At 39.0% G+C, this 22,426-nt stretch overlaps 2 protein-coding genes across 10 annotated transcripts in view; one reads left to right on the top strand and one right to left on the bottom strand.

The window, feature by feature from the left end:
• The window catches only part of SGCG (sarcoglycan gamma), a 130,044-nt gene extending 124,034 nt beyond the window's left edge, over window positions 1-6,010 (top strand). For all 3 annotated transcript variants that reach the window (XM_032403349.1, XM_032403350.1, XM_032403351.1), the window contains exons 7-8: window positions 1,393-1,516; window positions 3,890-6,010. In XM_032403349.1, coding sequence (XP_032259240.1) covers window positions 1,393-1,516; window positions 3,890-4,063 — 298 coding nt within the window. In that variant the 3' untranslated portion in view covers window positions 4,064-6,010. The remainder of the gene's footprint in view (window positions 1-1,392; window positions 1,517-3,889) is intronic.
• A 2,849-nt stretch (window positions 6,011-8,859) lies between these two features.
• Window positions 8,860-22,426, bottom strand: part of SACS (sacsin molecular chaperone) — a 96,760-nt gene continuing 83,193 nt past the window's right edge. For all 7 annotated transcript variants that reach the window (XM_032403343.1, XM_032403341.1, XM_032403347.1 and 4 more), the window contains one exon: window positions 8,860-21,766. In XM_032403343.1, the coding sequence (XP_032259234.1) occupies window positions 10,209-21,766 (11,558 nt within the window). In that variant the 3' untranslated portion in view covers window positions 8,860-10,208. The remainder of the gene's footprint in view (window positions 21,767-22,426) is intronic.

Below are 22,426 nucleotides of genomic sequence, written 5' to 3'. Positions count from 1 at the left end.
CAAATCATCTAGATGTATCTAAGCGTTTCCCCATAACCTAAGCTTAACATAATTTGACTGACAAGTTCTATAAATGTTTCTAAGTGTTTCCTTGTACTCAAAGTAAATATAAATTTCAAAATGTACAACAGATCAAATTTTACATATTAAGATGTACGTAAGAAAATGAAACTTTGTTTTCTGTAACAAATAGTGTTAGACAAAAACTTGCCAATTAAAGGCAGCAATTCCTCTGAGCTAAACATCTACTGAATAAATATTCAGTCAGTTCAAATGCAAATCAATGACCCAGGTACTTCTTTCCTCTGGAGCCACTCTGCTTTCTCTCTCCTACCCATGCCTACTCTTAATCTTACCTGCTGTGAGAGAATTACACACTGTTTGGTATCCTGTTCCACTTCATTGATCTTTAAACATTTCAATCAAATCAGCCTTTCAGATTGTTGGGTTGGGTTGGGTTGAGTTGGGTTGGGTTGGGTTGAGTTGAGTTGGGTAGGGTTGGGTTGGGTTGATTTGGGTTGGGTTGAGTTGGGTTGGCTTGGGTTGGGTTGGGTTGGGTTGGATTGGGTTGGGTTGGGTTGAGTTGGGTTGGGTTGGGTTGAGTTGGGTTGGGTTGGGCTGGGTTGGGTTGAGTTGGGTCGGGTCAGGTTGGGTTGGGTTAGAGTAGCTGAAAAATCTTTCAAGTGATCATGTTATGCCACCTGGTGGAAACTTAGTATTTTTCAGGCAGAAGCAAATAGAATTTCTCTGGTCCATATACTCCTGGTTCTCTATGTTTGACTTAGTCACAAGGAGATTCTGATAAATTATACAAAAACAAAGCCAGCTGGGGCAGTCTCCATTCTGTTTCCCAACCCTAACAGTTCAGTATTTTCCCAAAAGAAATCTTCACATGTGCCCTGTAATCCTCCTAAATTAAAAAATAAATAAATACAAACAAAACCTAAAGACTAAGCTTACATTCTACTTTATGAAGAGGTAGCAAATGAATGTCTTACCCTTAAGTTTGTCTTCTTCCTGGACAGGTTTGTGTTTTCACTACAAAGTTTTACCAAGTTATTCACAAATTGCATTTTCGTCTGGTGTGATATGCAGAGTGCTTAACCCTGCCATCTGAGACTACTATGTTGGGGGTAGAGTTGTGTAATGTTTTTATCTGTTTTTAGAGGATACTAATTTTGTAGATTCTTATTGATGGGAAGTTAATTTCTTTACTGCACATTATTTCTGGATTTATCGATAAAGAATGTACACTATATTAGCATTCAAGAATGACATCATGATACTATATGCTTTGTTAATTGTATTTTCTACACAAAGCCATTCAATGAGGGATTCCTGGGGTAGCTTTTTTTTAATACTATTTTTTGTTGCTTCTTTCCCTCATTTCAGGTTAGAATCCCCCACACGGAGTCTAAGCATGGATGCCCCAAAGGGTGTTCATATTAAAGCTCATGCTGGGAAAATTGAGGCTCTTTCTCAAATGGATATCATTTTTCAAAGTAGTGATGGAATGGTGAGTTTGGTATATGAAGCTCCTGTTGTATGTCCTGATGACTTTCAGAGCAGATAGAGACTATCAGTTCTTCAATTACCTACTGATCCAACTTCTCTCAATATGGCAGTCACTGGGACTTACCTGTAAATGACAACCATTATTGGTTATTGCCTCAAACCCTATGCTTGCTCACATCAAATTATGTTTAAACAAAAATTAAATATGAAAAATAAGAGCTTTAAAAGTCAACCACAATAAGGATAAAATCTGGAACTTCAAGTCCAGAAATAAAACATCGCTGATATAAGCCAGTCATAATGAGGCAGTAGAGAACTTGCTACTCAACATTGATTGTTCTAGTACTAGATAAATTCATGAATTACCCATCTGAGTTCAGGAAAACTAACAGGCCTCTCCAGACCTGGACCTGTCTTCTCATTTGTCAAATAAGGAAAATAATATTTGCTTAACTATGTCACAGTGCTGTGAGAAAGCAATGTGGTAATATGGGTGGCAACATTTTGAAATTATTATATTAATCTGATATTAAGAGGAAGGTGTGGTTGAGGGAGCAAATGGAGGACATGAGAGGCAGCTCATGAGTGTGGACAGGACCCGTCCAATGGCAGGCTGCTAGTGGAATATAAAAGACATCCCGTGAAGCCCCTTCAAGTTGTAACTGAAGAAGTTATGATGCCAAGAGCAGATAAATGCAAAAATGGAAGTCAAGCATTTTGGAATCTCATTACTAAATTATAATGTCACTGCATACTTAAAATATATTACCTTGAAAAAAATATGCTAATTTTAATTTTGAAATAGCCTCACTTATTTCCGTGAATAAGGTGCCATTTTTATAGTAGCACATAGCCTGACTCATAAGCTGATGTCCCTTATTACTGGAAGCTAGTTCAAAGTGTGGGGATATCTGGCTTCCCATAAGATATATATTCCTATAAAGATAAACGAAGGTGAGCAAGGAAAGGGTATGTGGATTGCCAGTGACTAGAGTTTTCTGGAAGAGCAATAAAAAAATAATAACTAGAAAACAAAGTCACTGATTAACCATAAGAAAGGAAAGCGAAGAAGCCAACAAGGAAAAGGTAAAGCACATTAGCGAAAACCAACTAGCCACAGAACCCAAAGCTCTGGACAATAGCGTAAGTAGGTTCTGCGTTTAAAAAAAAAAAAATACAATACATATTTCATTTCTTTTACTATGACAGTGTCCCAGACCACAAGGTAAAGCTTTGCTTTTAATATTTTTCCACCCACTGCTGCCCATGGCAGTGGTCAGCTTCCCAAGAGGGCGTACAGACTGCAAGCATCAGTTTAAGAAAAGAGTAGAGTTCATGGATGAGAGTATGGAAAATAAAGGAAGAGTCCAAACTTATCTGCAAGGCACAACATTATGCCCGTCCATGACGTGCTTTAATTCCTTCTAATAAGGAGCGCCCTGGCATGGGTAAAATTGGGCTACTCAGTGGGACAGTTCTTCATTCCCAAAAAGATTTCCAAACCTCAATTAATGGCCATCTGTTTACATTTCAGTGTAACTAAGCTGTTATAGGAACAAAAACCCCAATAGCTTTCATTTAATTTTAGTTGGCTTTTTAGTCTGTGTGTCTACTGCTTTTCTACATCTAAGAGAAGTTAGGGAAATGGTTGGCAGCTAATAGGATGAAGTTAATTGCCTCTCATAGGAAAACAAAATGAGCAGAAATTCCAACATTCACAGGTAAAAATTATTAAGATGAATTTATTTCTGCAGCTTGTACTTTATCCTAATGGGGTAGAGAAGGTGATTTAGCATAAAGTCAAAATAGGTCACAAGATAAATGTGAATTAGGGCGCCTGGGTGGCTCAGTTGGTTAAGCGACTGCCTTCGGCTCAGGTCATGATCCTGGAGTCCCCGGATCGAGTCCCGCATCGGGCTCCCTGCTCAGCAGGGAGTCTGCTTCTCCCTCTGACCCTCCCCCCTCTCATGTGCTCTCTCGCACTCTCTCTCTCTCTCAAATAAATAAATAAAATCTTTAAAAAAAAAAAATAAAAAAAATAATAAAAATTAAAAAAAAAGATAAATGTGAATTAAAACTTTTTTTCAGATAATTCTGAAATGTATTTTTAGTATAGCACATAAATCTTCCTAGCTCAACTAGCACAATGGGTTAAAAAAAAAAAAAGACTTCAATTTGGAGAAGGAATTATTAAGCCCCTGCCTGAATGGAAAATAGAAATAGGCTTTAAAAGACTCTGATAGTGTCTTAAGGTGCCTATTTCATTTTCTATGCAGAGAAGAAACTAATCTGTTTGGAGCATTTTGAGATATGAGTTTCACACTATCATGTCCATTCTCCTTTACCACTTCATCTCTCGTTTTCTCCCAAACAGCTTGTGCTTGATGCTGAAACTGTGTGTTTACCCAAGTTGGTTCAGGGGACTCGGGGTGCTGCCGGCAGCTCACAAAGACTCTATGAAATCTGTGTGTGTCCAGATGGGAAGCTTTATCTGTCTGTGGCTGGCGTGGGTACCACATGCCACGAAAACAGTCACATCTGTCTCTAAACCACCTGCATCTTCCACGGAGCACCTGCCTCATTTCATTGAGCTTTACAGATGCCGACCTCAAGCCTTCACACCAAGCAGCTTGACATCCTGGTGGATGGTGGATAGGAAGTAGGAGGGCACACTTTCAAAAGGAACTCAGAAAAATGTACCAGTGAAGGTGTTCTGATGAAAATCCATGATCTCAGAAATGGTGTGCACATATTAGACACAAAAGTCTAGCGATAGCAACAAAAAAGAAAGTCTTTATTCCACTAGGTTTATTTTCATCAAAGCCATTGTGACTTTTCTTTTTCTTTCTTGTAGAAAATCAATCTACAATGGAATATTGAATTGCTGTGTGGAATTAATTTATGCTATTCAACGTGACTATCTAACTCCCCATAAAAGTAGCATTGGTCAATACTAAAATGCCCCCAAAGTTCTATGTGGTGTTTCCACTATATCACTCCAACCCACAAGTTCTCTCATTTTAATGCAAAGTGTGTCAGGTTTCACAAGAAATCTTCAGGTTTTGAGGGGACTTGGGTTGATCTGATTTTCAGTATGTAGTCAAAGGAATAAATTATACAAAACTAATCATGTTTCCTTTATATACAGTTATAAGCAATAAAAATCAACCTACATTTTTCACAAACTTCAATTTGTCTTCCTTTCTTTAATCCCCACAACAGCGCTTTGAGGTAATATTTTCCCCCAAGTTACTGGTAATTAAAAAAGGTTCAGCTAGGACAAGTCAGAAGGTCAGGCGGTAGCTAGTGAAATTAAACTGAAATGTGACCCTACATGTGAACAGCTGTTTTCATTTCGAAAATCTCTGGTATGTTGTTTCATTCCATCCAAACACCAGCCTACGTGAGAATTGTGTAGATGGGATGATATTCTTTGACAAGTGAAGAAACCAAAGTCCACCAGGATCAAACAGCTAGTAGGTGGTGGGACTCATAACGGCCCAGCCTGTGCATTTACCTCTTACACAAAGTAACAGACTTGATGTTACTTCATAGAATCACTCTCTTCATTTTTGAAAGTAGGTTTAATACCAACTGGTCGTATGTGTTGCTATGTAAGTCAAATAGGACACACTGAACCTATGAAAACAGGCTAGCCTGTGTAAGCCACTCACTGACTTTATAAAGTGCCAGTCATCACAAAGACTGGTGAGTTTGGTTTGGTTTGGCTTGGGTGTTTTACCAGTTGTTATAATTAGGATCTCCAAGTAGCACAAGATGTGGTAGGACCAAGAGCATTGCAACTTTCTATTTATAGGATTTATAACTGTAAACACGAGTTCAGATTCATTTTCTGCGGTCTCAGAACTGAGAGAAAGTGGAAGAGTGAACTCTTGATTTCTCATGCTGTTTTAACAGGGTCATTTAACAGCATAGCCCGCTTATAACAAATCCTGGATTTTCAAACTGTTATGTGCATAAACACTTGAAATTACAAAAAAAAATTAGGTGTGTCCTGAGCAGTTAAGAACAAACTCGACTCTAAATATAATGCACCTAAAATTTCACAGGGGGGTGGGTGTTTTTAGGTTATAAATTGGTATTCACTTTTCCATTTAGTTAAGTCCTGATTTCTTAAATAAATGTTTGCTTTCTTGCTACAGCATTCCTACTGTCCTAGTAAGTAACACTGCCTTTGTTTGGTCATATTTACTCTCTTGCTCCATGTTCGTGCAAAACAAATGTCTTCAAGCTTGGTTGACACAAGGTCAAGAAAAAGAATCAAGGAGAAATTATTGAGGATAAAACCCTTTAAATCAAAGACGTAAATTAGATTTTTTTTCTCCTTTGTTATTTGGAATCATCATGAAAGAAGTTGTTGCAGATAGCTGCATTCTCCAGAATGATAAGGAATTTATTTCTGGTTAGAATCAAAACTTTTAGATAGGCTGTATTATAAAATATATTACATAAACCTGTCTTTTTAAACACGTTATGCAATGTAATTTAAATTTTCATTAAAAGTCCAAGGTCATGATTATGAACATACCTAATGAACATACCTAATGACCTATGTACACTAATACTCAGTAAATATACTGATTGTAGACTATTAAGTGTTGATATTTGAGTGACCTCAAAAAATAGCCCTTATTTCTTTTTCAACTTCCAAACCAGCTGAGTAGGCACAAGTCAGAATGATGAAGATCAAAATGTCAGCTTTAATAGCAAAAAAGTTTGATTTGCAGCAAAATGGACTGCCCTAAGACCCGAATATCACAGGAACCTCTCCCGTCCCAGGGAGAACTGTGGGCCCCTGACTCCCATAGCTCACCACATGGAAGAGGGTGGACAGATGCTCCTTGTTCTGAAGGCAGCCAAATTCAAAGTAAAAGGAAGGGTTGAGCTACATGTGTTCGGGTCCTTCCCCCCAAGTCCAGCCACAGGTCAATCTCCACTGCTTGGGGATCAGTGAAGGAGAGCAGAAGCACTTCTGAAAGGCAGAGCCCCTCACAGTAAGGCTGTTAGGTGGTGTCTCTCTAGTTTTTTGTCCCTTCCTTCCCTGATTTAACACATCAATTCCTACTCAGCTTTAGCATTTTGCCCTATTTTAAATTCCATTTCAGATTTGCTGTTGTTTCAAAACCAAATAAGCTTTTGTATCGGGAGTAAACATGCAGGCGCAACAAGAGGATCTAAGGGCACCGCTAAGTCAAAATCCATTCTTAACTGAATAGATAGCACAGCTTCACTTCCGGGATGGAGTGTGCACCTTCACGTCCCCAACACCTGACAGAATGCCTGCACACGGTGCCCGGGGGCCATTTTCAAATGAATGAATGAATGGCACTACTTTAAGCCATATTTGATCAAACAAGAGAACGGAAAAAGCCTTTGGGAGCCAAAGTGTGAGGACATTCCATGGGCAGTCTGCAGCTTCAGCCCCGGCCGAGTGTGCGCAGCCTGTGGCGGCCGCCGGTGCCACCCCCACGGTCACCGGTCACTTCCCAGAAACAGATCTCTCCATCTGTTTCTGGACGTCTCCTCCTGGTTCTTTCTCTGGTAGAACCCTGATGAATACAGAACTAATTAAAATCTTCTATAATTGCTCTTTTCTACCAGCACTACAAATTTTATCCTTGAGAGCTACAGAACATGTGAAGTACGGAAGATGTTGACTGGCGCCAAGGAAGAGAATTCCACACCCGCACATCAGACCATCAGACCCATGAACAACTGCTCTTTATTAAACACTACTTGAACATTTTGACAAGGTCATCCTTGGGCTCTCAGCACTCTCACCCCACCCCCAACCAACTCCCCACTGCTTTTTATTTTTTTATTCATTCATTCTTTTATATTTATTTTTAATTTTTTTGTTTTTTTAAATTATTTTTATTAATATATAATGTATTATTTGTTTCAGAGGTACAGGTCTGTGATTCATCAGTCTTACACAATTCACAGCGCTCACCATAGCACATACCCTCCCCAGTGTCTTTTAAGTAATCTCTATGCCCGGCGTGGGGCTCAAACTCACAACCCAGAAATCAAGAGTCGCATTCCCCACTGCTTTCTAAACTACCTGGGCTGCACAGGTTCTCCCTGAGTTTCCTGGCAGATGCTATGAACAGTTCCACCAGCTCACGGGGGATGCTTTTCTCCCTTGCTCATCTGGCAGCACACAACCTGCTCTGGAATGCAGGAAAGCCTGTTCCAAATCCTTGCTAGACCGTGTGCTACTCAGGAACAGCTACTCCCCACACAGGCTGTTTCCACTTTCCTTTTAATAAGAAAAGGGAAATAGTGGGAAAGCATAAAATAATAAAATTCAAGTTAGTTCACATCAAAAATTCCTTACCCTGAATTTCAAAATCTAAAAAGCTCTAAAAATAGGCACACCCTCCATATATGTCTGCTGCAAACTACTGGTGGCGAGATCTGACGGGAATTTAGGTGAGGTTATTTATCAGGCCTATGTATTCCAGTTAGGGTGAGTATTCATAGGTTTCATGGCAGAAATATCGTGTTTAAGAGTGCTACCAACCTGGATGGGAATGTTTGTATTAACTTCTAAAATCCAAATACTGAAATACATTTGGATCCCAGGGTTGTATATAAGGGATTGTGAACCTTTTTTTTTTTAAGTATAGGAAAAAAAAAATGGGAACTCCAACTAGATCAACTAGCCCATTGGCCGCCAGACAAGGTTTTCTGTGTACATTTTAATATCAAAAAACAATAAAATATATTCCAAGTACTGAATCTGAGTTTCAAAGTAGCAAGCACTTTTTAAGACATCCCAGAAAGCTGAAGACCCAGAATCTGGTAAGCCCCAGAAAACTCTTCGCCCTGGTCTGCCTAGTTTTGAAGACCTGTGCCTCAGGTATAAAGATGAACATTTTCTGTTAGGGCTCAAGCGTAAATTAGCCCCAGACATGCAGCCCCCTCCTGAGGCAAGGTAAATATCAATTCAGCCTCTACCTATGGAAGAACCATAATATTTAATGTATCTACATCTAAATACATATATATATGTGTGTGTGTGCATACATATATGTATGTATGTATGTGTGTGTACATATATACATACCATATATATCAGCTAATCTTATTCCCCAAAAAGGGAAAATAAAACTCTTAACTAAATCAGCACCTAATAAACCCAGTATATATCAAATACTTTATACTCAATCATAAAAAAAGAATGTGCTAAAATTCCAATATAAAATATAATAAAAAATTCTATCCTAAATATTGCCAATAAATACACCTATATGCATATATCAAAACGTTATATAGGAAGATACTAAGTTTGATTTTCAGGAAATACCAGTTACAATAATTTGATATGTACATTTGCTTTATTAAAAGTATGGCACTTAATATAATAGCAGAAATAATTACATAGCTTCACATCCAGAAGCAATACAATAGTCGAGGCACAAACATTCCTTATTACCATAAAAGTAAAAAAGTTTTCATATGTTCCATAAGCCCTTAATTGCATAAAATTTATATTCAGCATCATTTACAGCCAGCACACTTATATAAACTAATTATCATTACCTTTCGTTTACATTCTGCAAAAGAAATATGCCGAAGTAAGTACAGTATAGTAGGACACTCAAACAGGATGAAAATCAAATGTCAGTTCTGAATCATTCACGGGGAAAATGCAAGCTGACAATTCCTCTTTTATAAGCTACTGGATATTGTCACAATGATTTTACACTTTTTTTTTTTAATGTTTTCAAAGTAAAATCCAAAAAACTCCACTAAGTGCCATGTTGAAAGAAGAGATTTTTTTTTTTTAACTGCAGCACCTTTTAGACAACGAAAGATTGCATCCTGTTCAATCACGCTATACAAATTATGATATTTGTGGAAAATATGTACAAACAGAAAGCAAATGTTCTAACCGTTGATAAATGTTGTTTTGGTAAGCAGTTCTTGGACGCAATATTAACATCTGGTGATAAGAACTGCCACCATTTTGAGTTTTCCATATGTTACCTTCATGAAATAGGAAGCCTGTAAACATAAAGTGTAAAAAACCATTTAAAATAAAGATGTAAAGTGCACTCAGTGCACCCTAAGAAGTACTATCTGCATACTCTTAATCAAGTAATATTCAGGATTAAAATACTGTACCATTTTATAAATGTACTATTTAAGATGTAAAATTGCAACAAATTCATAATCAGATCCAGCTGATAATAATGCATCCAAAAGAGGATCCAATTAAAGAAGTGATCAACGCCAAAGACTTAATTCCCCTTATTTGTTTAAACCAATGATATGTCCAGTGTTTCATTAGCTCCTTCAAAAACATCATGTTAAAAACAGAAAAGTAACTCCATCCTGATAACAGACATACACAGACTCTTATCTAACAAACCGCTAAGCTTTGGTTACATAAAGTGCAGTTCAATAATGTGCCACCCTAGCCATTCAAATACATCTAGCAATTCTGCAGCTCACCATCTTCAAAATAGTTCTCTTTCAGATTCAGGCAGGGTCCTCCATTGATTTTCACATTAACAACAGCCCCGAAGTTCTTCCCAGCGATCTGCAATGTGCTTTACACAATTCTTAAAGAACTGGCAACGAAGCCTAAGGAAGCAGAGCACTTCACATTTGAGCTATGACACAGTCAAGCCCTAGCTCTGCTTTTTTTTTTTTAAATACCTTCACACTTTTTGTTGTATAAAATTTTCAAGTTTTATGATGATACAGGCAGTACATTCCATCACCCTCATAGCAACCTCAGAAGTGAACCTGTCATTTGGGATCTGTGGGAAAGGAAGCAAATCAGGGTATCTTGTTTTTAAACTGTCCACACCATAAGCCTCCAACGTGTGGACATCATTTGTCAGTCCTTCAAGCTGCTGACTGTACTCCTCTATTTTCTGTGCAAGTGCGGTGGGCTTGACATCCTTATCGGACTTCCCTCTCACGGCATAGTCAGCGGCGATCAGAGCTAATTTGGTAGAGAGGTGACACTTAAAACACACCCACTCGTTGGCATTTTTATGAAGGTCATTCCTGGCAGCTGAAAAATTGGCTCTGGCTTGTCTTAACCATCTCCGTGCTTCAACTGGATTACCAACTGACTTGAAAGTGGGGGGAACGAAGAACCTCTGAGAGTAAGTCTGGCCAGCTGAAGGTGTGCTTTTTTCTTTATTTTGTTGTTGCCTTTCAGATTTATGGCTCGTTGCTTCTTGATTCCACGAAGTATAAAATCTCTGAAATGAGTACTTGTCTGACTGAAACCGGGATGCCGAGGTTGAAAATGTCCGCCTTGAGGCTCTGTCTGCATTTTGATCTAGAAAAGCCTGTTTCTCTAGTCTGTTGATTTCGTTCTGCAAATGTTTAAACACTTCATTAGCAATGTCGTGATTCTCTGGGTTTTTGTCGGGGTGCCATTTCAAATACAACCGCCTAATAATCTTTTTTCTTTCAGATTCTGGAAGCTTCCAAGCTTGCTCCACCACTGAGGTCACTTCTTTTAAGATTTCTGGTAAAGAATTCACCTTGAGCTTTTTGGGGGAATGATGTTTTGAAGAAGAGGTCTTGTGGCTCTCTCTACCAGAGAAAAGAGGAGGGATGCTTCGTAGACCAGGGGCTACGAACTCAGTGGGGCTGGTGGGTGTAGAAGGGGCACTGTCTCTGCTCTGAGAGCTTTCCTCGGGCCTTGAAAACTTATACAGATCGAGAGAGCTAACTATTTTATATTCACTATAGCCAATATCAATCTGATATATCTTGCCCAGAAAACTAGAATTATCAGCATCTTCTCTTTCAACTTCTTGTACAATAATCGCGTATGTGTATGTTGGCTGGTACGATCCATAGATATCACCACCTTCGGCATCGACAAGGTACCCAACATACTCTCCTGGGTAAAAAACATTCATTGGATCCATAAGCAGAGTATAATGGATTTCAGCAGGTATTGGGGTGCCGGGCATTGGAAGTTCAAGTTTTGATGGTTCTGAAGAGTCATATTTTACTCCTAAACTGTCAAGCTTCTCACTGATCCTATAAATATCATTGCATCCTAGCATTGCAATTAAATATGAGGTGTCAGAAATCAAATTGTCCGTTGCCGACTTCAGCGTCATTGCCAATGCTAACAAGAAGTTAATGTCCTTACTGTCTGAGTGCTGTATGTATAGCAGAATGACTGCATTACCAAATCTCTTCAGAAAAGCAAAAGTTTCACTTCTACTGTGGGGAATAGGATTAAAACCTTTAACTCTTAATGTTGTTTGAAGCTTTTCAAAACAGGACACTTTCAATCCTTCTCTTAGGGCTTTGCAAAGTCTTATGGCTTTTTCTTCATTGGCCAGGAAAGCATTATCATTTTCATGTTTCATAATTCTAATCAGTCCCGTGATGAACTGTTCAGAAGACAAGAGTAACTGCAATCTGCCCTGAAGAGAACACAACGCTCCAAACTGACAAACTTTGGGAGTCTCTTCATCTAACTGCTCTTCAAGTATACTGCTCAGTAAACGGGGTCTAAGTTTTTGAGGAAAGAGCATTATCAATTTAGTATGAAAGCCATGGTCCTTCCCTAAGTAGCACTGGCTAAGGTCAACCAACATCTGCACACCAATATTCCCCTGGATTCTACTTTTGTAATGCGGTGCGTCATCAAACACTAAGATGCTGGACTTCACCAGTCTGCCATCCTGGCTTGGAAGGTAAAGTGCGAGGTCTCGTACATTCTCCAGATCACCTCTCACCTTGACTGAATCATTCTGCAGACTCTTGAACAAGCCAGAAACTACTCTCTTAACTGTGCGCATTTCATTAGGATCTAGCTGTTTTCCTTCAGAATTTTTGAATATGTGGCTCAACACTTCAACATATTGCTTCGTTGAAATAATATCTTCGGTCCCTAGATGTTTAAACAACTGGTGAAATGTGCCCAGTTCTAAAGGTAGCTTGTACAAGTAAGGTTTAAAATCAGATTCATATTCTAGATTTATCACTACCTCCTCGGGCTTCAGGAGTTTCCAACCATCTTCTACCATCACAAAAGCAACCCCCCGCAGTTGAAACCGAAACTCCCTTTTTTCTGCACTGAGAAATTCATATATGCTCCTTAAGACCTTTGCTCTAGTTTTTACCATCTCTTCATCCAAAGTAGTTATGTTGCATATGTTTCTGCAGTTATTAATGACCTTATCAAGAGGAGGATCCAGGTTCACATTAAGCATGCTTAAAACTTGTTCGAGCTGTTCTTGTGGACCAAGTTCACTACCTTCTTGTTCTCTGATACTCAAGGGTGTGGCTTTCTCTGGAAGAATAGGGCAGGACGTCCAAAGGAGCTGGAGCACATCACACTGCTTAAATTTGGGGTTTACCTGTGCTCCATTGAACTTTATGAGAGGAAGTGTTCCATTGACCTCTTGGTACTGAGGATGAAACCTAATGAATTCGGCAGGGGCCCGCTCAGGACACAAGAATGGTATTAAAGAAAGTTCTTTCAGGAAATTTCCAGATAATAAATCCATTCGTTCTTGGAATATATGATGGAGCAGGATATCAACTGTATTTTGCAATGTTTCCTTAGACCAGTTTTCCGTATTAGCTCTCACACTGATTTCCTTAGCAAACTGCAACAACTGCTGCTGGGAAAGTATGTATTTCAGTCCGATGTTTCGTAAGAATTCCACCCACGAGGTCATAAACGTGGCTTGATTTTTGGGCTTTATAAGTTGTTCCAATTTTTTAAAGAAGTCCTTAGGAATAAACAATTTTTCGGGAAGCATAACTTCAAAAACTCTCACCGTTCTATCATAGAAATGTTTTGCTTGCTTTAGTCGACTGTTAGCATCATGGATTATCAATAAACTTTCCAGTTTTTCAAAAAGTTGTTCCTTGATTTCTGACAGTTCCTCAATACTTGATAATCTATTCTTAAGATAGATCAAGTGCTCTAATTTTGCATCATATGAGAGATTCTCAATTTTTGGTAAAAGGTGTTTCAAGTATACCTCAAGATCATCTACAGGCACACAGCCAAGCACCTCATATAGTTCTTTTAGGTGTATTTTTTCTTCAAGAAATGCAGACGACGATGATTGTGTCCATTTTTCCACTTCAGCTGAAGGGATACTTTTTGTGAGTACATAGCATGTTCCAAATTTTGCAATGCTCATATAGCGACCACTGATGGATTTGTAGCATGGAAGAGACTTCAAAATTTTTATGTCATCTTGGGACATCAAGTGACTCAAATTGCAGTTGAAATACATCAAAAGGGCTTCAAAGTCATTTTCTACTAATTTTTCAGTTCTAAATGTTGAAGTCTGAACCATGTAATGTACAGCCCTTAAAATGCTTGTGGGGCTCTCTATGTTTGCTGTGTGACATGACAACAGAGGAACAAATGCACTATCTTTGGAGCAGATTTTGTTCAAGGCAAGTTGAATACAGCCAGCTTTCATGAGAGCATGAAAAACTTTATCACTTTGGGCATTTGGAAAAACTGCAATGTGCATGAGACTCAAAGGAAGCAGAACGTCACCTTCAGGAACTACAAGCTGGTTGGCTGAAACGGTGAACTTCATTCCGGGAAGCAAGGCCCAGTCTTTTAGGGTATCAACAACAATGTCAAATGTTGGTTGTGTTTCTTCTTGATCTTCTTTCACATTTACAGACTCGCTGATGAAATGCCATGCATTCTTAAGCCAAGACTCACTTGCAAAATTGTCCTTCCACTTTGTACAATTTTTGGTCTTATACTCACGAGGCAGCACAGAGGATAACAAATCCGCAAAGCTGGAAATGTCAAACACTTTTGCCACCTTACAGTTCAATAAAATACTACTGTATTTCAAATATAACGTATTCATGAACAAGTCTTTGCGGGATGGAATCAACTCATGATATGTTGTCAGAAACTTGGGTCGTTTCGCATCAAAAGTTTGCAAAACACTGTCCAGTGTAATGAGAAGGGGCAGTCCCTCCACTTCAATCTCATTTTCTTCTGCATCCTTAAAACAATAGTCCACTAAAAGTTTTAAACTATGAAAAAGCTTTAGGTTAGTCTGCTGGAGGCGACAAGGCAGCTTCCCAATGTGGCAGTTGGTGTCAGGAGAAGAAAAGGTCATTAAAAAAGCCCTAACATCAGCAGGAGTGACATAACTGACAGGAATATCCGCGTCTATAAGACAGTGGTATAGATTGGCAGTTTCATCGCAGTTATAAACCAAGTTGAAACCAATTTCTAAAAGTAGGTGTTTCAGTCTGTAGACATTCTCTGCTACGGTCTTGCGGGTTGTGATGTTATAATCTGCATTTTTAAGGTGTTGTAATTCATCCTGCAGTAAGTTGTCAAAAAACGGTCTGATTTTATTTGAAGTAGACATATTAATCCAAGTAATTATAACTGCAGAGTGTAAATCTGAGCCATCAATATTTGGAGCCCGTACAACAGGGAGAAGACGTTTCATGTCTTCATGAATGCAACTGTAAAGGGCTTTCACTAGACAATATAAATCTGGTTGTAGGTCAAGCCTGTTAACTGGGAAAAATGATAAAAACTTCTTTAAAGTATCCTTTACAACATGAATAGGCGTGCTCTGTAAAACTGATAATGTTGGGTCAGAACCAGGGAAATAGCGCTTTTTCAGCTGGATTAGTAATTCAACGTATGCAGGCGCTATTAATGCTGTCATTAAACTGTTATTCCAGTCACTGCGAACACCAACTCCATTATCGTCCCGCCACAGATTTCTCCTGGCTGAATCTAGAGCAAAATGGCCATTCACATGAAATGGTAATCCCGTCTCCAAAGAGAGGGGCAAGAAACAGAAGGCCCTGTGGGGCTTTTTATAGTTGTGAGTAATGCAGGCAGCCACTCCGCCACGTGGGAACAGAGTGATATCTTGGTTCTTGTGAGCCGATATAACACTCTTTGACACTTTTTCCATACTTGAAAAACCTGACCTATTACAAATGAGCCATGTAGTAAGATTCCCTTCGGAGTCTTCAGTATCCATAGTATAGGTTATCTGTTGAACTGGTATGTCTTTGAGCTGTCTTCTTTTAGTAACACTATCGATGACAGATGCATGAAATTGCTTCCTTTTCAATCTGTCCCCATCAGTGATTTTGCCCTTTACAGAATACAGCACATTCAGAGCTCCAGTACCCTTATCTATTTCACAAATAGAAATCTTTTCCATGTGGTTAAGAAACATTAAAAGTTCTGCCCCATCTGACCGCAGTTTGTCCAAAAGATTCTGGACCATTCTATCTGATGATGGAACTGAAGAAATTTCTGAAACCTTTGCCATTTCTGCATTACGAAGAGGAAATCTAAACATTGTGCAATTATCCAATTTAAAGTGAGTTCCTAGATAAAGATCCAGCACATCTGAGAACTGTGTCCGAAAATCTGCGTCCAAATCTCTGAACATGCGTCCGGGACTAACAGATGTGGCTCCTGGTGCATATCTGGCATGAGGATCAAAAATACACAGGATGTCATTGCCAGAAATAAAAGAAGGACAGTCTGTAATATGATACACAGAATTGAATCCTATCCCATACTGTCCAGTTTTACAAGGATTTCCTTCTTTGGTGCCTTTTCCAAGATTCTGAATTCCTCTGACATCATCTTCTGTAAATGGTTGGTTGTTATACACACAGAGTGCTGGACCTTGCAGTGGGGCCCACTTATCATCAAATATTCTATCAACTGGATGCTGTCTAGGATCAAACACAAAACAGATTTCTGTGGCCTTTGCATCATCAGCATTTTGAAGAAGTTCCTTCAACATTTCCTTTTCTGAAGGATAGGCGTTAAGGATACTCTTAATTCTGCTGGTCAATTTTTCTTTCTGCCCAAATTCCGTGCCAAGTGTGGTAAAACAGATGTTGGATGCATACCGCTCTAAGGCTTTATGTCGCTTTGGGACTGCTCCTAGCTTTACGGCTACTTCCCTGGGTATATCGGCATGACAGTATTTTACGGTGGTGTCCTTTACTTTTATCCAGGGACAATCGTTGTAGCATAATGATTTAGCAGGGAGAAGCTTAAGATTAGTATCTGGCAGTAATATCTTGCCATAATTTTTCTCACAAAATTCTTGTTTCTTTTCTCTGATGAGACTCCATATTCCTTCACTAATTATTCTCCGGCAAAGCTGAAAATTCTCTTCTGTTATTTGCTTTGTTCCTTTCTCTTGATCAATAGATTCCAAAACAAGGGCAAAATCTTCAACAGTAAATGACTGCCTCACACCCATGCTTTCAAAAAGTTCACGGAAATTATTTTTGTACTTATTAGGCAGCTGATAAAGGTATGGTGCAGCTTCAAAATTCAAATGAAAAGAAACTTTCTCCGAGTCAACATATGCATTCTCAACTAGGATGAAGCTGAAGGGTTTTAACTTTTCAACAATTGATAATTTAATGATTTCATTTTGCATCATTGCGTCATGAAGGTATTTGTAGCAGGCATTGGTGATATTCTCCTGGTATAATGTAATTCCATCATCAACTGATTTTGCAACTTCTTTCAATTGGTTCACAACCAGATCAACTGTTGGCTTCCTCAGTAGCCCCAAAAACTCCTTAACAGCCAATGACACTGAACCACAACCTCTGAAGGAATGTGAGTTTTCATTTAGAATTGGTTGCAAGAGACAAACTATATCTTGATGCTCAGCTGTGTAAAGGTCAGTTGCTGCAAACATAGTTTCAGGCTTAAAACTGTTCCCTTTCCAGTCCAAAGAAAATCCTGCTGGCTTTGTTAGAAATGGAAGGAAGGGGATTGTTTGATATTTTGTGGCAAAATCCTTTGCTCTAGGATCCCTTATTTTTAGTTTTTCATCGATGAGACTTAACAGGATACTACTTCTTAGACAAGCAGCAGCATGATCACTTTTATTAATTTCGGCCACGGATTGTGCCCGTTCCAGCATGTCATCCCATAAAATGTCATCTTTTGCCATGCCTAACTGAACCAGCTTAATCAAAATAATAGGATTAAGATAATCCTGAGTAGAACCATAAGGAAACCGTCCATCTTTAGTATCAAATAACTTTGCAACTCGTCCTTCAGGGTGGATTAACCTTGATGGTAAAACCAAAGGATGCCCCTCTAAAGAGCAAGGAATACAGGGAGTAACACGAAGAATTCCTGAGAATTCATCAATTTTTTCATTTAGAACAAAATTCATTAAAGGATCTCTGAGTTCTGCTTCAATTTCTTGAATATTGGGGAAAAACACTTCTGAAAAAAACTGCTTCTCTGAAAATGTATTTTCAAGCAGTATCTGTTTGCAGCCAGCTTCTTCAAACCCTGATTTTACTGAAGAAGGAAGTTCAACAGCACAAAGGTTTTTTGACCCAGTCTTCTTGAGGTATTTCAAAAATATCTTGAAGGCTGCTGGACCAACATCTTTTCTTTTAAGTATAGAGTCATCTAGAAATCTCACATTCTTCATGGAAACCCACGTGGATCCATCAGAGAAGACTCTGGTCAATTCTTTCCCTTTTCCATGAGCTATATCTTCATAAAATCCTTGGCAAATTACAGAAAAATCATCATGAACTAATTCAGGATCAGGCCACACCGAGTAGTAAGTATAATCCATTAGCTCCCCATTAGTGGCCAAGTCACGCAGGACACTGAGCGCCTCCAAGTAAGCTTTCACAATAACGTGCCTCATGAAGGTGGTATTCCATCGTCCTTTTGTGTCCGTCTTCCAGATTTCTTTTCTATTTGAAGTAACAGCAAAACACCCATTGATGTGAACTGGCAATCCTGTTTTGATTCGTAAGGGTAAATAGCAAAATACTTCTCCAACATGTGGTTTCACAGCCCACTTCCGGTCCTGGATTTCAGACAGCAGAACTCCCACTGCCCCACAAGGAACCAGCCCTAGTCTTCGTCCACTTTCATTCAGGGAAAACTTGAGAGCCTCTCCTGTATCCATGCAGGTGCATATAAGCCACGTGGTATACTCTACTGTTTTTTGTGGCAGCTCATCTGATGGCTTTTTCAATTGGCCAGACTTAGCCATTTCAAAGAGAGCAGTTAGGTCATCATCCGGACCTCTGAAAAGTGGCGACTGTAAATCAGCAATCCTTCTGAACACGTGGTGAAATTCTTCAACTGTGATCTGAAGAATGCAAGATGACTTTGGTGCATCGGCAGGAAGCTTTTTATTACTGCTGGTGCAAGTCTTCATGAGCCTAGCAGCTTCTTTTAAAACACTTAAGACAGGTGCACTCAATGCTTTGGAAGAGCAGGGTTTTTTTTTAATTACTACCGTGTCTTGTGCCAAGTTGGGATTGGTTTCCTCAATTTTCAAGTATTTCAAGTACATTGAGTTCACACTCTGAGTGAAAATGATAAGCCGGTGTCCACAGAGACTAAATTCATCCACAAGAGAATAAATATCTGCTGTATTGTAGCAGGTACTACTAACTTCACTCACTTTCGCTTCCTGTTGAGTTCTAAAGGACAGTCGGAAAAGAGTTCCGCTGTAGCTGTAAGGTGCTTCTACAGTCAAAGGTAACTGACAGCCAAAAACATCTATAAATGGTTTGAACTGATTAGGAAATTTCCTCAGTCTTTTCTGTTGTTTACTCCAATTAATTTTGATCCCGGGATTAGATTTGTCTTTAATGTGTTTACTGATGTGGTTTATGTTTGGATCGAACATTATCATGAATTCTCGACTCATGATGATGGGAATGTCAGTGATATGGTACACGGAATTAAATCCAAGACCAAATTTTCCAACTTTGTCAACCTCTTCCCTCTTCAAAGATTCTCCTAGCCTAGTGATGTTCACAAAATCTGAATCTGAGAACTGAGAATTATTGAATGACCACAGAGCGGGTCCGTGGCAAGCCGCCATGCCTGGGTCCAGCAGATTCTCTCGAATGTCCATATTTCTTCGCATATCAATCATGAAACTGCATTCTGTTGCATTTGCATCGTCAGCATTTTGAAGTAGTTCTTTAAAAATGTCTGACACTGAAGGGTATTCTTCCAGAATATTTTTAATTCTTACAGTAAGTGGCTCCCTCTGCCCTGACTGCTCAAATCCCATGTTTTCAGGATTAATCAGTCTTGTGCTAAGGCAAGGTACTTTCAGCCATTCTGCAGTTTTCATAGGTATGTCCTCATGCACCAGAATGATTGGTTCCACCGAATCTTCCAGTAAGTCATTGAGGTCATCAACTTTGATGTCACAATAACAGCATTCATGAATTGGCTTCATGATAAGTTTAGAAGGATTTTTGCTATGATGTATGGGAACCGGTGTGTTGGGGCTTGCTGGAATCTGATTGCTGTAAAGCCATCTGATGATATTCAACATAAGATGAAGATTTTGTTTGCTTTCTTGATCACTGAGATCTTGGTCACTTTTGAGATACACCTTCTGAATGACCATGGAAATATGATCTGATGTCAACTCCTCTATCGAACCACAGACCTTAAAGAGTTGGTGGAATTTTGCCATGGTTTTAGGCACACTGTGCAAATAAGGCTGAAGGTCAAGATCATGGAATGGTTTTATCACAGCTTGGGCAAGGGAACAAAATTTTTTGCCAGTCCAAACCCATGGAAATTTTAAGGCTCTGAAAGCATCCTTCCCTTCATTTAAATGATCATGCATGAATCCATAAATTTCAAGCAAAATGTGTTGAAACTGATAGTAGTCTTCATCACTAAAGGTTTTCGAAGTATACCAATCAACAACAATTTTAAAGTGTTTTAAGACAGCACTGATGCTAGGTTTGGTGAAGATCCCTAAAGCTCTCTCCAAGTTAATATGGACACTCTCAACAAGGGGAAGTGACGAGCCAACCAGAATCGCATGGGCTCCATCACACATATCTGGCGGGGCACAAAGGTTACAGATGTCTCCCTTCCAGATTAAAGAGCCTGGATAGTTTGGTGGCCTTTCCTTGCAAACTGGAACCCATTTTATTTTCTTCAGGGTCATCTTTCCTTCAGACGACTCTAACAGTGTATGATTCTTGTTTAAAACCAGTAAGAGTGTTCTGGCTTTCTTTAGAAGAACATCCTGATTTGGACAAGAACTGACCTGTAAGGCTTCAATTTTTTTTGCTACTTGCACAACATCATTCTCTTGGAGACTGGCTTCGTTTTTTAGACCAATCTGTCTTAAAGAGTGAAGAATATCTGGTGAGGTAAAAACTGAAGGTGGGAAGCAAGTTTCTTCTTCACTGTGAAAGAGATCCTTTAGTACTTCTATATCAGGATCAAAGAGTTCACTGGCCGACACCATCCGTTCCTGTGAAATCTGAATGAATTTTAATGGCATTAACCAGTCAAGCACATTTGGATTCTCATTTTTCAGAGAGGACAGATTCTCAAGGGTCCATAACATAAGGTGTGTTACCTCATCGTGTGAATAAAATGCATTTTCAATATCTTTTAAAATGAGCTTTAGGCAATTAGTGGTCTTTAACTTCTCTATTTTCAACATGTTTGCCAAGCGAATGGTAGCTTCGTCGCTGCTGTCTATTACTGAAACAGAGAGTCGGAGATCTGGAGGAAGTTTGGCAGTATGGTGCAAGACCTTACAGCCTTTTAGTTTTGTGTAAGAGGAAATTCCCTGATCAGATAAATGGTTAATTCGCTTGAATATCGGCAATTCCTGAATTATTCTTTTCTCTTTTTCACTGCTATCAGTTAGACCAGCTAAAAACTTCCTTAGGGCCTCTTTGTGTGGGGGAAGTAGCGAAGCTATCTGATTACACAATTTTGGCAACGGCAACTTCTCCATTATCTGCAGAACAGCACTCGGTAATGGTGAGTGAATGTATTTTTTAATAAGTGGATGCTGTATGGAGGCATCTAATTTTTTAAGGACAATCCCTCCAAGTTTTTGTACAATGTCTGCTAAAAATTCAGGAAGCTGTGCTTCAGATTCATCATCTAAAATGACTAATGATGGAATCCTGAGTCTAACGAGTTCCACACACGTCTGACCTTCGCCTAGTGTAGTTCTGGGGAGAAGTGGCATCTCATCAAATAGAGTCAAATCCTCTGAAAAATGTATATAGAGATTCTTCCAAACCATTTTAAGCCATGAAACAGATGGGTGATTTTTGTCTTCATCAAATGGGTACCACTGAACAATCAACTCTCTGCCAGGCCAGAAGGTATTCATTACTTCTTTGATAAGACGTGCAAATCGTTCTGGATTTAGAAGCTGCAGCTGAGTACATGGTCTTCCTGTAAATCATATACAGAAATGTTATAAATACATGTAACACTCTACTGTAACTTACTGAGCTTTCTATTCTTGCAGATTACATAGTACAACAAAGCCATTTTTAGAAGATTTAAATACACTGTAAAAATGCAAACATTCAGCATACCTGGGCTAAAATAATTTTTATGTAACGACAGAGAATCTACAGATACACTTATATTTACACTGACTTAAGGGAGAAATAATTCTCTTTGGAAAGTGCTTATTTTAAATAAATATTTAAAATGCATTTGGGTGTATTTTAAAAATTATCCTATGATGTTTTACAAATGGAATCAACATGGAAAGTGATTTTTAGTGGTTATCTGTCCACAAATAAAAACATCAAAGAAAATGTGGCTAAAGCTTAACTAAGTACCATTCTATTTAAGGGTAAGCAATTTGTAAGCAAACCCAGTATGAATTTCCTTCCTTCGTGTTTCCAGGATGGGAACATGGCTGCACAGGATGAAGAGAGGGGCATGAGACTGAAGTCCCTGTCTCAGATGACCAACACTCTCTGAAGCTGAGGCAGCGAGGGGACTTACAGACTTTCCTTCCACTCACTAAAACTAGATGTGTAAGGTAGGTGTCACTTAATCTTTCTGGGACCTGATTTCTCTCTGGAAAAAGGATGGGGA

This window comes from Phoca vitulina, unplaced genomic scaffold (genome assembly GCF_004348235.1).
Source record: "Phoca vitulina isolate PV1807 unplaced genomic scaffold, GSC_HSeal_1.0 scaffold5, whole genome shotgun sequence".
Classification (NCBI taxonomy): domain Eukaryota; kingdom Metazoa; phylum Chordata; class Mammalia; order Carnivora; family Phocidae; genus Phoca; species Phoca vitulina.
This window is presented reverse-complemented; position numbering and strand designations above follow the sequence as displayed.